Source organism: Dioscorea cayenensis, unplaced genomic scaffold, assembly GCF_009730915.1.
Source record: "Dioscorea cayenensis subsp. rotundata cultivar TDr96_F1 unplaced genomic scaffold, TDr96_F1_v2_PseudoChromosome.rev07_lg8_w22 25.fasta BLBR01001813.1, whole genome shotgun sequence".
NCBI lineage: Eukaryota > Viridiplantae > Streptophyta > Magnoliopsida > Dioscoreales > Dioscoreaceae > Dioscorea > Dioscorea cayenensis.
This window is the reverse complement of record NW_024088204.1, coordinates 61085-76865: the sequence shown is the minus strand read 5'-3', so window position 1 is coordinate 76865 and position 15781 is coordinate 61085. Positions and strand designations below refer to the sequence as shown.

Below are 15781 nucleotides of genomic sequence, written 5' to 3'. Positions count from 1 at the left end.
ACACACAGTTAATTAATACTAAAGATGGAAACACTTGCAATTGTCTTTTCTTGTTTTCATCATGGCTCAATCTCTTATGTTGCTGTGGTTTATTGTTGTTGAGAATTTCATCTTGTCCTAACAACCAAATGGATTGTTTTGCTTATGTAGAGCAAAGAGAGGATTGCTCTTCTTGATATCAAATCAGCATTACTGATCCACTCTCCTTCTTCATGTGTGGAATAAAGGTTTTGATTGTTGTTGTAGTTGGTATGGAGTGCGACTGCTCACCCACCTACAAAGCATGTTAAGCACCCTAAACCTTGCTTCTACATGGGAAATGATATGTAACCTCTGAATGTCTCCTTGTTTCTTCCCTTTCTAGGAACTGCAACACCTTACTCTAACATTGAACGGATTCAATAGCTGCATCCCCAGTGATTGTTTTGGCAGATGGAAAAAATTAAATAATCTTGAGTACTTGGATCTCTCTAAGAATTATTTTGATTCTAAAGCTCTGTCTTCTTTAGCTGCATTAGCCTCACTCAAGGCGCTTTCACTGCGTGGCTTGACAACACAGATTCTTTATCAATAGTATGTGCATCTATGGTTGTTGCGTGTTGCAACTTTTAATGTAAATCATATCAATGCTAAATCTCTAATGATTTGTTTGGCTGAATTTTTAGGTCCTCTCAATGCTCACAAACAGAGTCAGCTGGAAAGTGAACTCTTTATCAATGGTATGTATCTAATATATTATTGTTGTTATATCTTGCTTTTGCTTGCTTGATTTACTAATTACTTATTTGTTCCTCAATATGATTCTCTACCAGTATCGAAACTTCAATCCAGTGGGCAAGCTCAAATGCCTTGCATCCATCTGACAACTTGTTGAATGCGACATTTTTAAACCTTTTTCCATGGGTCAATATTCTTTAGATGTTTTAACATCCTGTTCAATACCAGTTTATAGAAACCCAGCTTTATAAAAAAGTATTTTTTTTACTTCCACCGGTTGGAGAATGCCAACCAAAATTGTTGATCATCCCTTCATTTTGCAAAAGTATCTTTTCTACGCGGTTACGTTTTGCTAATCTTATTCTCTATGATTCTCAAGTATTAGGAGCTTTGTCCAAATTGAATAGCTCAAATACTTGGGTTGTCTGAAATTGGATGAATAGAAGCATTATTCATATCTGAGTCAAATACCATCTCCTCAAGACTTTGGATCTTAGTGGGAACAACTTGTTGGTGAAGGTTTTGGTTGAATGGTATATATCTACACTACCTTATATCTATTTCTAGAGATGTTCATAATTTTTTGTATATATATATATATATATATATATATATATATATATATATATATATATATATATATATATATATATATATATATATATATATGTTTGATAGAAACCCATCCTTATAAAAGAGTTTTTACTCCCTACCAGTATAGATATGACAAAATTTGTCATCCCTTTATTTTTCAAAAGTGCCCATTTGTTACTATGTTTTTTTAACAATATTTCACTACAAAATATTGGAATATTTATAACTATAACCATCATGTAAAAGATAGGAATACCCTATGACAAAGTTGCTATATGGGAAGGGCTACTAAGTAATACAAATTTTAACAAAAAATTACACATAAACAATGTTTTTATTAAGTCCACTACAAGTTAATTTTGTGTTAAAAGTTATAATAACAATATATTTAAATGTACTTTCATCCTTTCCAAATGTACTAATTGAAATCGTGTCTATTAAATTTAACATTAATTGAAAACATCAAGATAGAGATCTTCTACAAGCTTCATCTGTATTACCTATGAAAGCAAATGGATATATTTTTTTTAATAGAGTTATCAATTGATTCAACCATTTCTTAGAAGCTTAACCTGGAGCTCAGCTCAAAATTTTTAAATATCTAAATTGAGCTTGATTTTCAAGCTCAAATTAATTTTAATTAGGCTTACTTCTAAAGTTTGTAATATAGAAATATATTATAATTTTGGTAGAATACCCTATTTAGTCTTTAATATAGTCAATTTATCCTTTTGGCCCCTCTAATATAATTTGTCCCTACAAGGTCCCTCTATTTTTAATATTTGTGAAATTTAAATTCCTCCCTCTAATATAATTTGTCCCTAGGAGGTCTTTAGGAGGGATTTATATTTTTCAAATGTTAAAATAAAAGGATCTCTTAGGGACAAATTATATTAAATAAACCAAAAGACAAATTGACTATATCAGAGAGACTAAATAGGGTATTTTACCTATAATTTTTTATATATTTAATATATCTATAATGTTATTAAATGTTCTGCATTATTTTGAAAACATTATATAATTTATATTATTTATTTTTAATAACAAAAATCAAGTCATAATTGGTTTCCACGTTCACTTACTAGTTTGCCCTTCATGGTTTCTTATATTTGCAATAATGTTACAAGTTAAAACGTTGTAATTTTTTTTCACTAAACCATCTTTAAAAATATTAAAATCCAACCCATATGCCTTGGGATTCAATTTTTTTATTCTCTCAATTAGTCTTTCATGTTTAATATAAACTCACACTAATATTATTGCTCCACATTTCACTTTTATATTCCCGTCTTAATCTTTGAATTTATTAAAATGATACAAAAAGCACTACTTACATAATATGATTTTGAGTTTTAGTATTTTCTGAATACTCCTTAATTTTTTTTAAATTTATTTAAACACCTACATTTCTTGTAAGAGGTTGAATTTGTTAGAACTTTAAATATTCTAAAATTATACACAATTCGATTTTTTTTCTTATCTTTTCTTGAAGTACACTATAAATGTTTCAAAATATTAACTTAATTGGTAAAATTAGTTTAATCTTTTATATATTCATGATAATTCAAATTTCTTTTGAAAACACTATAATTTTACAAAAGTAGTTAAAAGAACTTGACTTTTGAGTTTTTCACGTTTGTAACCCTATAAACAGTTAGACTTTTTAAAATATCCCATACACTTGTTGTGTAGTGCTGTAATTCTTATTTTTCATCTTAAAAATTTTAAATTCTACATGCATTTTTTTTAATCTTATATTAATATCTTCTTTTATATTCTAATCTTTTACCACTTATAAAATAATATTATGTTTTATTTCTAGTAAAAAAAATAAACATTAATTTTCTCATAATAATTCATAGTTAATCACAAAATTAACAATACTGGATTGAGGTAGAAAATATTTATTAAGAAGGATGGAATTTTAATCTCAATAAAGAAGTACAATAATGTTGGTATGTAAAAAGGGTTAAGAGAGTCATTTTGCATATATGGTAAAAATATAAATAAAAGTAAACTCAATCCAAATGGGGGAAAAAGGGCAAAATATTATCCAGATGTAAGACTTACAACGGAATATGTTGCCATGATAAACTTAGATAGGCCAAAATTAACTAAAGAAAACAATCTATTAGCTTCAATCAAATACTAATAGATCTAGGATAAGAACAAGGATAACATCCTCAAACTAGATTCAACTTCTATACAGTAGATAACCAACACTCAAGAGTAACCATCTACCCTTAAATATTAAAAAATATGACAAGATGAAGCAATTAAAATAAAATTGAAGGCGATATGGATATTTCACAAAAAAAAGGGAGGGGTAACCAAAAACAAATCTCTATTTCTATGTTGTTGCACTTAAAACCCCTTCATTAATCTAGTTTAGAAGAACTAAAACATTGTTCTTTTGCTGCTTTAATTGTTTTTGTACTTATTGGTTCATAATAAAGGGAAGACTAGAATGAAACAGCGAGCACTAGCCTTCTACAAAGATGTATAATAATAGAAAACCTCTAGCATCTCCTAATTGTACAAGGAATAATTTCCTATAGAGAGAGATGAATGAATAATACTCTTTCTTAATCTTAAATTCCAACTTTATCCTTGAATTAAAATTTAATTGGCCTAAAGTTCAACTGTCACTTTTTCCTTGAGTTGAGTTTCAAAATATAATGATCTAATACTGCCGTACTTATTCAAATTATTAGAGCTAGTTCCACATTGGTCTAGCATTAATTGAACTTGATTTATGACATTTACTAATTATATCTCTTCAACTGTAAACATTTATTTCAGCCTATTATCTTAACTATTGTTTATTTTTTAAAATTAAAAGGTTTGCTTTCTATATATAATAATTATTGAATTCATTTGTTGCCATATATATATATATATATATATATATTTTATGGCTTGTATTAATTTGGCAATTAATAGTGATATATCTCCAGCATGTCAGGCTTGGTCCAATATGAGTAGACTTGAGAATTTGCACTTGTCAGAGAACTCATTAAATGAAAGGATCATACCATGCTTAATAAGAGCATCATCACTCAAAACTCTTGATCTTTCCTGGAACAACATGGGTGGAAATTTTTCTTTGAAAGGTGAGTTGTTTTATATTTAAAAAGATATTTTGTTACGATAACTAGTTTAAATTTGAAAAAAAAAAAAAATCTAATAAAAGAAAACTAATTAACTATCTTGTAATAATCTATAGTAAATCATGACGTTTACTAGACTTGCATGTGTATGCATATGGAGCTAAGGGGTCAAAGTAGAAAATATTTATAAAATATTTATAAGAAGAATGGAGTTTTAATCTCAATAAAGAAGCATAATAAAGTTGTCATGTAAAAAAGGCTAAGATAGTCATTTTGCATGTATAACAAAAATATAAATAAAAGAAAACTCAATTCAAATGGAAAAAAGCATGATATCATTCCATGACTGCAAAGGTAAGACTAACAATAGAATATGTAGCCATAAAAAAACTTAGATAAGCCAAAATTCACCAAAGAAGTAATCAATTATTTTTTATTTTTTATTTTTTGAAATAAATTAATCAATTATTTATTTTTATTTTTATTTTTACAAATATAATCAATTATTTAATCAAATAAATAAGAATAAATAATATCTCAACTTACAAGTATGGTTCCAAATTTGGCCTTATTATCTTCGCTTAAAACACTTACCCTTAGTGAAAGCAAAATGAAGGGAATTGAAGGTATTATGATGCTACTTTACAATGTTTATAATCTTTTAAAATTACCTGTCAAGCTTTTATAAAAAAAATCATATCTTGTCAACCCTAACAATAATTAATTTCTATGTGTTCTTAATTTGTAGAGTTCAGTAAGTTAGACAAGCTTGAGCTATTGGATCTACGCAGGAATAAATTATATGGAGATATCCCTTTGATGTCAAATGAGTGGACATCACTCAAAGGCTTGTCCATAAAATATAATCAACTCAATGGCACCTCTTTGGAAGGTAAAGAGCTACTATATATGTCCAATTATTTGACCTCATGATGTCAATTTTTAAATAGTTCATATCTAATCATACACACCTATGTATTAATTTTGCATGAGGTTGCATACTGTTACAGTATATAAATATTTTCACTGCAAATCCTCTATGCATTAATTAGCTGTTCTTTTACTAATAATATTGTTAGTTTTTATTCTTGTTATCAACAATTTAGAAGGAAGAATCTATTGATTTATTCATTTATTATCTTTCAGGATTGTGCATGATAAAGAACCTTGAAGAGCTAGACATCAGCTTCAATAATTTGAATTCAGATATTCCAGATTGCTTTAGATATCTGTCATCTCTAAACTATTTGGATATCTCCCACAATCAATTGGAAACGAGGTTTTCTTCATCTATTTTTGAAAACCTTACAAGACTTGAGTTTGCTGCTTTCTCGGACAATAATTTAAAGGGAACTCTCTCGGTGAGCTCATTTGCTAACAATACTAAGCTTAAATTCTTAGATCTTTCAAATAATTATCAATTGGAGCTCGAAACGGAAGATCTAGGAAGTCCTCCATCATTTCAACTTAAAGGTATTGCCCTGACAAATTGCATTGTGAACAAGGTCTCTCAATCCATCCCCACTTTTTTGTCCACTCAATATATGATAGAATACATCGATCTTTCTGGTAATAACTTAAAGGGAAATATTCCATTATGGTTATTAGAGAATAAGACCAATCTAACTAATCTCAGTTTGAGAGATAATTCATTAACTGGATCATTTATATTACCATCCCAAAGGACAAAACTGGAATATTTTGATGTCTCAAATAATAAACTCACTGGAGAAATACCTTTGAGCATTGGCACTATTTTTCCCAATTTATGGTATTTGAACATGTCAAATAATTTGTTGCAAGGTGTCATCCCTTCTTCAGTTAAAAATTTAAGTTACTTGGAATATTTATACCTATCAGATAACAATTTATCAGGACAATTTTCTAATTTTGTCAAAGAGTTGCCTCATCTAGATATATTGGACCTATCTATCAACCAATTTCAGGGAACTCTCTCCAAATAACTTGACCCTGACCTCCTTGTCATGTTTTCTTGTTAATAACAACCAATTGAGTGGGGAAATACCAACCAGTCTTTGTGATATGTTATGGCTTTCTTTCTTGGATATTAGTGAGAACCACTTCTTTGGAAATCTACCAAGTTGTATTGCCGACATTTTGTACCTTTCGGTCCTTAATGCTGCAAGAAACAATTTGAAAGGAAATCTGATGACTGGACTTTGTTATATGAATGAACTTGAATCGTTGGATCTCTCTAAAAATCATTTCTTTGGCCAAGTTCCATCTTGCTTCAACATGACTCGCTTAGAATATTTGAATTTAAGAGACAACGAACTCACAGGACACTTTCCAAATGCTTTATCAAATCTGTCTTTATTGACATTAGATTTGGGCAATAACCATTTTGTCGGTCATATTCCTAGTTGGATAGGGATTACCCTTAAACTTTTGAAGATATTCTCTTTGAAAGGAAACCATTTTGATGGATCGATTTCAATGCAAATTTGTAATTTAAGATTTCTACATATTCTTGACCTTTCTCACAATAATTTGTCAGGGCATATACCTTCTTGTTTGCATAATATAGGGCACAACTCCAATTTGAATTACCAATTTACCATAGGAACTGATACCGAAGACATTCAAGCTAATGTGGGTGGCTATGATGTTTTCCCAAGAGATTACATTACTAATATTTTTTTAAACTCACTGGAGAAGTCACAAGCAATTATATATGAGTATATCGAGTTTGCAACAAAGCAAAGATCAGACCGTTACCGAGGGAACATTTTACAATATTTATCAGGAATAGACTTGTCTTGCAACCAATTAGTTGGCATGATCCCAGAGAACATGGGTGAAATGACTTGGCTCCAAGCTTTGAATTTGTCCAATAATCGATTGACTGGTCCAATACCTACTACACTATCAAGCTTGAGAGAAATTGAAAGCTTAGACCTCTCCCACAACATGTTGGTTGGACGAATACCTCCGCAACTTGCAGAACTCAATTATTTAGAAGTCTTCTCTGTGGCATATAACAACCTTTCTGGTCCAACAATAGGTTTGGTCGCTCAGTTCAGTACATTTAATGAGAGTAGCTATAAAGGGAACCCTTATCTTTGTGGTCCTCCATTAAAGAAGAATTGTACCTCCATGATACCATCATCTCCAAAACAACATGGGCAAGTCACAAATGTTTTTCATGATGATAACGAAGAAGGAAAGGACCGTCTCATATTATTTGCATCAATTGCACTTGGTTTCATAAGTGGTTTTTGGGGATGGATGGCTCTACTATTCTTCAAGAGAAATTTGCGATATTCCTTCTTTCTGGCGATGGATGGATACACAGAAGAAGCTATTGACATGGTGAAAAGTCTTTTGTCAAAGATGAAGTCATGTTGGTAGCCATTGCATGGTTCTTCCTTCTTTTATTTAATTACTTCAGATCCTCTTAGATCATGCATGTGTTGTTATACTCTCATGTCAAATGTGGAAGCAAGCTTAAGAGATTGTGTTAAATTGTACATCCCGGACTTTCAAGTCTTGTTCGATGTATTATTTATATTCATATCGACTTGTCGCTTTTATTATTAAAGAGATTGTGTTAAAAAGTTATTGTTGGCTTGAGAAATAAATTAAAGATTGCTTTCATCTTGATTTTATAATCATCTTCTTCTTAACATTTCAGTATGTTTAGATTTGATTAGTAAAGGTGAAGAATTGTGAATAATATTAATATTACTGGTTAGATTTAATTTTGATTGGATATATATATATATATATTTGTCAAAAACATCCAAAATTATTTCCTTTGAAGTATTAATAGTAAATAATTTTCTTTACACTCACTACACCAGTGTGGGCCTTTACCAGTGTTTTTTTAAATTTTTGCCGGCGTTTGTAAACGCCGCTATGAAACATGGTGGCGTTTTACAAAAACATCAACCAAATGCCGGGGACTCCAGAGTCGTTGAAGTGCGGGTGTTTTAATATTAAACGCCTTCATATTAGCGGCGTTGTTATTAGAAACGCCGCCTATATTGCCGGCGGTGTTACACAAAAACGCCGAAAAAGACAGCGGCGTTCACGTCTACAAACGCCAAGGATCTCTATATCCTTTTCTTTATTAAAATCGGGATTGAGCCGGCGTTTTCTGCTTTTAATGATGGCAACATGACGGTGTTTGTCTGTGAAACGCCGGTATTGGACTGGCATTTTGATTTTAAAACACCGTGTATCAAAAAGAATGAATTATGTTAAACTAGTTTTTTTAACGGTGTTTGGTTGGGAAACGCCGCGAATTTTCCATTTTGTTAATTAATAATTTTTTTTTTTGTTTTGATTGGTATTTTCACCTAATTAAAAAAACCAACATCATTCACAATCAATATATGAGAACATATGAGAAATCTATTACAAACATCTTTGTTATGACATTTTTCACATGAAGCAAATTCATTTCTCACCATTACAATATTTGAGAAATGTATGAAATACAAAGTTTGGGTACATAATGCACTTTAGAAATCAACATCATCAATCATAATTAATTCACAAGTGTTTAGCAACCATGACAAACAAAGTTTTGACAAAACCTTACACCATCACCATTCAAAGTTTATACATAACCAAAATGTAAAAAACCTTACTTAAGCAAAACATGTTTTCAACCTTCAATTAGCCATTGCATCAATGAGATCCAGGAGATTGATTCTGCAATTAGATTTTAAAGCATTAGATGATAGCCATAGCTTCCAAGATCATATTTTTGATTTGTAATTACCTGATCTCGTGAACTAGAACCGCCTATATTAGCGTCAGGAATCTCAGGTCCAATAGATTGATTTTGCAAGTCCAATTATATGTTAAGAATGTAGAAATTAATGAGGACAATAATAATTTACAAGTTTGAAATACCTGAGATTGTGAAGTTGAGACACCTATGTCAGGGAAAAGGTTACTAGCTTCAGGGAACTAATCTAGCAAGAAAGCAATAACAACTTTGTATTGATCATGTTCTCGTTGATGATTTTCTTCCATCTTTTGAAATTTATCTTGGATGGTCTTTGTATCGCTCGATGCACTCTGAATGGTCAATTGATGCTGTGGTGCTGCAGCTACTTGAACCATAGTAACTTGTAGGTGTTGGACCCAATCCAAGTCCTCTTACTCAGCCATGTCGTTCTTTTCCAATTATTTGATTCAAAATTTGAGTTTCAACCATGGCCTCATCCTCACCCATTACATCATGTTCAGCTAGTTTTGCAATTGCTTTTTCCTACATTTAAGTAAATAGTTTTAATAAGTATGTGATTTAAGAAGGAAACAACTAAATTGAAGAATATGAGAGAAGTAATTTCTACCATAATGTCTTGAGTTTCGGCATTCACATATGATCCATCCTTCTTTGTATGAGTTTCTTTAAAAAACTCAAAAAGTCCTATTTTTCTTCCACTATTAACCTCCTAAATCATCAAAATAACAAGCAAGGTTTAACAATATAGTGATAGTCATTAAAGAAAACAAAAATAAAAAATAAAACAATAAATGTTGATAAACATCACAAGTTCTTACCATTTCTTTTTCTTTCCTTGCAAAACTTTTTGAACCAGTGGTGTGTGTGTATTTTTGTTGCTTTCTAGATGTAATCCCCATCTTTTTTGCTTCCTGCATATTGACATGTATATTAAATGATGCACAAGGCATCACAATTTTAATATGTCGAAGATAAAAAATTATTCTAACCTCTCCTTTATTCAAATACCAATAGTCAATTAACTCTTCCCACTACCATCTAATGACACCTTCTACAAGTTTGTCCTTGTTTGCCCGCACTCCATCTTCTCTTTTGAAATATCGTTTCTTCAAATCATATTTGTAATCTCTCCATTTCTTTCGCGGTGACTTAAGCACATAGTCTTTTGGAATTTCGAGAACAAAATGTGACTATATTGTAAAACCATAAATAATGTGAGCTTAATATTATAAGCCTAATAAAACTTATTAGATTATAATCATAACAAAAATTTAAGTATGTGGCCATACCTCGATGAAGTTTAATAATTCCTCCTTCATTAATGTTTTTGGCACTTTATGCCAACTTTCATATTGCAAGCCAATCCTCTGACTACTTCGAGCAACCATACCTAAAAATGATGATAGCAATTGTGCCTCGGCCCCAAAAGGTTGTCCCAAATGATTAGCACTAACCAAAACTTTTTCTTCCGGAGGTAATGCCCATAGCTCCTTCAAAGTTGTGCGACCTCTTTTTTGTATTGCCCCATGTTATCAACTATAATAATTAATATGCCCATTAGTCAATTAGAACATATTCACGAACTTAGTATCTAATAAAATTGAAACTGAAGATCGCAAAGTACCTGCATTCACATTAACCGCTTCATTAACTGCCTGTACATTTTCTAACATGTTCTCATTGTTTTGGTTTGCATCTTCCTTGCTGCGATTTGAATCAGTTGATGAAGAATGAGTTGGGCTACAAGGCTGAGCATCAGGTGCCGGTCTAGTTTTTTTACAACCTTCATTTGAAGTAGCATCATTCGTAGTGGATTCAGACCGGATCAATTTTATGCCCTTCAGTTTTAATTTTGGCATGTTGATGTTATCTACATCATGCAAAATAAAATCAAGATGGATAAAAATTAGTTATTGACATGCATAGATAACACTTAAATGACTGGTGTCAAAGGAGGCACTTAAAGTCATGCATACCTTGAGTATTTTTTTATTTTTTTATTTTTTTATTTTTATTTTTTTATTTTTTTATTTTTGAAGAACCTCTCAACTTGAGAAGCTATTTATTGAAAGTAAAAGAACAAGAAGAAACTAAGTTACAAGAGTCTAAAATGAGGAAACAAGTATCCAATTCAGAAACTAAAACCAAACTTTCGAATCGAATTCATCAGCCAAGAAGGGAGGTCTTTTCCAAACAAGAAAAGGTTGAGATGCTGGTGTTGGTATCCAAGAATAGCTAGATTGACTGCCGGAGAACCCCAACTGGAAGGAGTCATGCATACTTTGAGTATTAAGAGGATTGTCTGGTCAGTTAAAAATACTTGGCTTGGCTTTGATGTAATATGACAATCAAACCAGCTCAATGGAGTATTGCAAAAGATTGATTGGAGTCTTTTATAATGTTTAAGATGCCTGAAAAAGATAAACTTTATCTATTTCTTTACTAACAAGGCAAAGAAAGAAAAAAAAAAGAACCTAATAAGCAATTGATGATCAAAACTTTAGCTAAACAGATAGAAACATAAGTGATGAGTAATCTTTTCAGTTTGGCAATAATCAATTGATGGGAATTTTCTTTTGTGTTGATCATGTTTTGAGCTTAGTTTTTGGAATCTGTGAAATTTACAGGCTTGTTTGGTAAATGGCATGGAAATGGAAAATAAGCAATCAGTCTGTTAACTAGACTCTAGTGGAAGTGTGAAAGCTATTTCTCTTTATATTGAAGCATTTGCTAGCTAGATTGTTTTGGAACAAAATCAAGTAAGCACACATAGCTAATATTTAACGGTACGTGCAGAGTTCAATATATATATAGACTTGAATATAAGCTTTGTTTTAATTGGTTTGTGAATAGCTTGCTACAGAACAGTCACCAAAGTTGGCCAGCTCTGATCTCCACTATAACCAAGTCATTGTAATATCAATTGATCTGACTTATAAATGGCAGGCAGAGAGTGTGAGGAGAAATAGGCAGAGTGAGTTTCCCGATTTTGATTTTGTAGTGGATGTTAGGCAACAGGCATCATGTAAAAGCTTTCTTTCTTTATTTTTTTTCCACTCTGTTTTGATTGTATAGGTAAGGACAATATCATGATTGTGTTCTACTAGTAAAAACAAATGGGAAATCACAATGCACTTAAATTTATAATTATGATTTGCTGCTATGTTTTGTTTTTCAACTGGCGTAAAGTTGCAACTTTCAACCAATCACAATCACAATGTTAGGATAAAAAAGGGTATGGATTTCATCCCAAAAGAAAAGGAAAGGTTCTCTAAATGTCACAACTGAATTTGTTCTGCTGCAAATGAAGCATATGCAGAAAAGAAACATTTCCTTGCCAATGGAGTGTGGGATTGTAGACCATGTATAGTGTGGGATCGTAGCTATTTGGTTTTAGTAATTTTTTTTTTCGGTATTATTACATTTGCATTGGTTATGAAATACAAGCCCATATTTGGCTTAATTTGTTCGGTGTCTTCTTATCAATATAATTCCAATTGGAGGTATTCTGATTTAACTAGCCATTTGGTATTTTGCTACCATGAAATCACATACCTACCAGAATATTGTGCAGAGTTTTGCTATCATGAATCATATTGTAATCAGAATATTGTGCAGAGTTTTACTGTCATGAATCATATTGCAATCAGAATATTGTGTAGAAAAACAAAAGCTCTATTGAATTGAAAGATTAAAAGAAAAAGGGTACATTTGATCTTAAAATTTTCTTGCAAAAGAATTTGAGACCTGAAAGAATGAACCATCATCATCTAACAGGTTTGACAATAAAACTTATCTACACCATTTGATACATCCCTCCCTTCGATATCACTATAGTTAATTCTTTAGACATTTTTCTAAGATAAAAAAGGGTCATCATATGATGAATCAACCATTGAAGTAGTTTCTAAGTTGATGTCACAATTGTTTCTAATGCACATTTCCCAATTTCACATGATCCATCTAAATGATCAGAAGAATTTATGCAAAGACATTAATTCAATTCAATTAGTAACAGATGTATGATAAAATTCAGATACCTGTTTTTCTGATGTGATGATTTCCAACAAGCAACTTGAAGGCATTCTCCCAGTAATTTCAGCACTGAATGAACAAATATATATAACTTAGTTTACAACTTCATTAGAAATATATAGAGTGAAAAAACATGATAGCATTCACTAGCTGCTTGAGGCCGCCATCTTGAAAATCTAGAAAAGCATTGTCAGTGGGTGATTCAACAGCTTCTACAATTTTTTATCTTCCTATGCCATGAAATAATGGTAAAAAAAGTACCAAAGATAATGGCCTGATATATACATAGAATGAGCTCTCCAGCTAACATGTTCTATAACAAAGATGCCAAGGTGATTCACATGAAATGGTACAAAATAAAAATCAGGCAAATAAACCAGAGACAATAAAGTAATAAAGAGTGAATTGTGCACAAAACCCACTTTGTTATGAACTCTGAAAGAGAAATGTCAATATAGTAAGCTCTCAATGCGCAGCTGAAATACAAGAAGGGGCACCCATATGAGCTGAATGATGTAGGACTTGTCATTTTTGCAAGTGGAGCTAAACTAACTAGTGTGTGGCTAGTAAAATTCTTTAGTGTGGAGCAGATCAAATGTAACTATACTCTGTCTTTAGGTTAATTATGCTTGTTGTCAATATCGAGATTGACTTTATTCTTATTAAGCTCAAACTAAGCAAAGCTTATAACAGCAATATAGGAAAAAATTCTTACAACTTCCATGGAGACAGTGATCAGATCATCTTGCTCAGCACCAAATGCTTGAACAGAATCTGCAAAAGCAAGGTCTCCATCATATCCATCAATTAGAGCATTTAAGAACCAACAATACAGGAAAATTCATAAAGTTACTGTAATATGCAGGGTATAATGATTGAACCAATATTATGTAATTGGGTATATATATATCTCTCATATCATAGCGTAATATCCAATAAAGCTAATGTGAATTAATTACATGAATGGAAAATAAATAGACCTCAGCCTAGCATCAACCAAACAAAGCAACTACAAAAAAAGTGTAATGAACTTGCTAATAAAGTTGAAGAAATTTAGGGAAGAACAATTACTTAAATAGATGTATAGCTGGTCAAGAAAGATAAATAATAACTCATCCAAAATAAAAAATGAGGTCACACATAAATCAGTTAGGGTGAATACCACAATTCGAGAAGTTTAGTTCATATCAAACTGAGTAAATTAACCATCAAAACTCATAAACATCCTCATCGACATCTTGACGAACCCATTGGCCATCGTCGTTGGTAGTAGAAATCCTCTCATTAGTGGTAGGAAAGCATTCAGTGTGAGAACTATTTTCTATGACTTCATCACCCATGTCGAACACCTCCCTAGGTTGATATTTTATGACAACATACCAGCCAGCTTCAGAGGGATCTTTACAATAAAAAACTTGCTTCACTTGTGATGAAAACACAAAAGGCTCATCAAGTATATTTTCACCCGTATGGATTAATCTAGAAAAATTCACCATTGTAAATCCAAATTTGTCTTTCTTGATCCCTCTAGTACTATTGATGTCAGCCTAGTCACATCAGAATAACACAATCTTGTACTTGTTAAAATATTCTAACTCAATAATATCATTCAAGACCCCATAATAATCAAGATCCCCTTCCAGAGGATTACCATCACTAGCACTAGCATAACTCATTATTGAAGAAGTAACAATACATCCAGAATTTTGAGTTCTCCTCAATCTCTCACGAGATTTAGCATGAAATCAAAATCCATTGATGATGAAACCTTTGTATCACTTAATAATTTTGTTTGGGCCTTGTGCTAGAATCCTAACTTCCTCATTCACAATTCTTCCACAAGAAACCTAAGAAGGTTACATGAATGTATTTAGGAACTAGCAATTAAATATTAACATCAAATTAAACTTGGAGTTTTCCATCACTTACAGTTTCCCCCAACCATTCATGAAAAGTCTTAGTAAATTTCAAATCAATATCACGAGCATTTGAACAACAGTAGCGCATTTGATGTCTCAGAATATTCTTATACTCACTACAGTTAAATATAATAAATGTTAAAAAATGTTAAAGATTAAAAATGATTGACTTACATTTGATATGTTTCAATAGCATCATGGTGCAATAAAACATATCGATGCGCTTGTGCCCATGACATATCATCCAATTCTGCTATTTCAAATTTGCCTATTAGCTCTCCACCACTATGAAATAAGTAAGATCCTGCACGAATATTCATCATGTGCTTCTCGTAAATTCCGTGCGGGTTTATCAAATATTGTTTGAACATTATCCAAGTATGTGATGTCAATTTAATATAGTTAATTTTATTTTTTAGAAATACAATATCTTATTTTATTAAGACAAAATAATACCTTTCTATGGGGTATATCCATCAGTAATGAACAGGTCCACCAAGTTTGGCTTGCAATGGAAGATGAATAACCAAATGCACCATTATAGTGAAGAATGAAGGTGGAAAAATCTTCTCCAAGTCACATAAAGCTATAATTGCTTCATGGTGGACTTTGTCAAGTTCTTCAATAGTAAGAACCTTACCACAAAGGATTTTGAATATATTACAAAATTCCAAAATGAC

At 31.4% G+C, this 15781-nt stretch overlaps 2 protein-coding genes across 2 annotated transcripts; both read left to right on the top strand.

Annotated features, from left to right (window-relative positions):
• The first annotated feature begins 557 nt into the window (after nucleotides 1–557).
• Nucleotides 558–7920, top strand: LOC120257037 (receptor-like protein 13). The gene is made up of 5 exons (XM_039264681.1): nucleotides 558–573; nucleotides 666–719; nucleotides 4272–4427; nucleotides 5173–5316; nucleotides 5571–7920. Exons 3-5 carry the CDS (start codon nucleotides 4292–4294, stop codon nucleotides 6386–6388), a joined length of 1098 nt encoding a protein of 365 aa, XP_039120615.1. The 5' UTR covers nucleotides 558–573; nucleotides 666–719; nucleotides 4272–4291; the 3' UTR covers nucleotides 6389–7920.
• On the top strand, nucleotides 6468–7796 carry LOC120257039 (receptor-like protein EIX2). The gene has a single exon (XM_039264682.1). It carries the CDS (start codon nucleotides 6468–6470, stop codon nucleotides 7794–7796), a length of 1329 nt encoding a protein of 442 aa, XP_039120616.1.
• Nucleotides 7921–15781: the final 7861 nt, after the last annotated feature.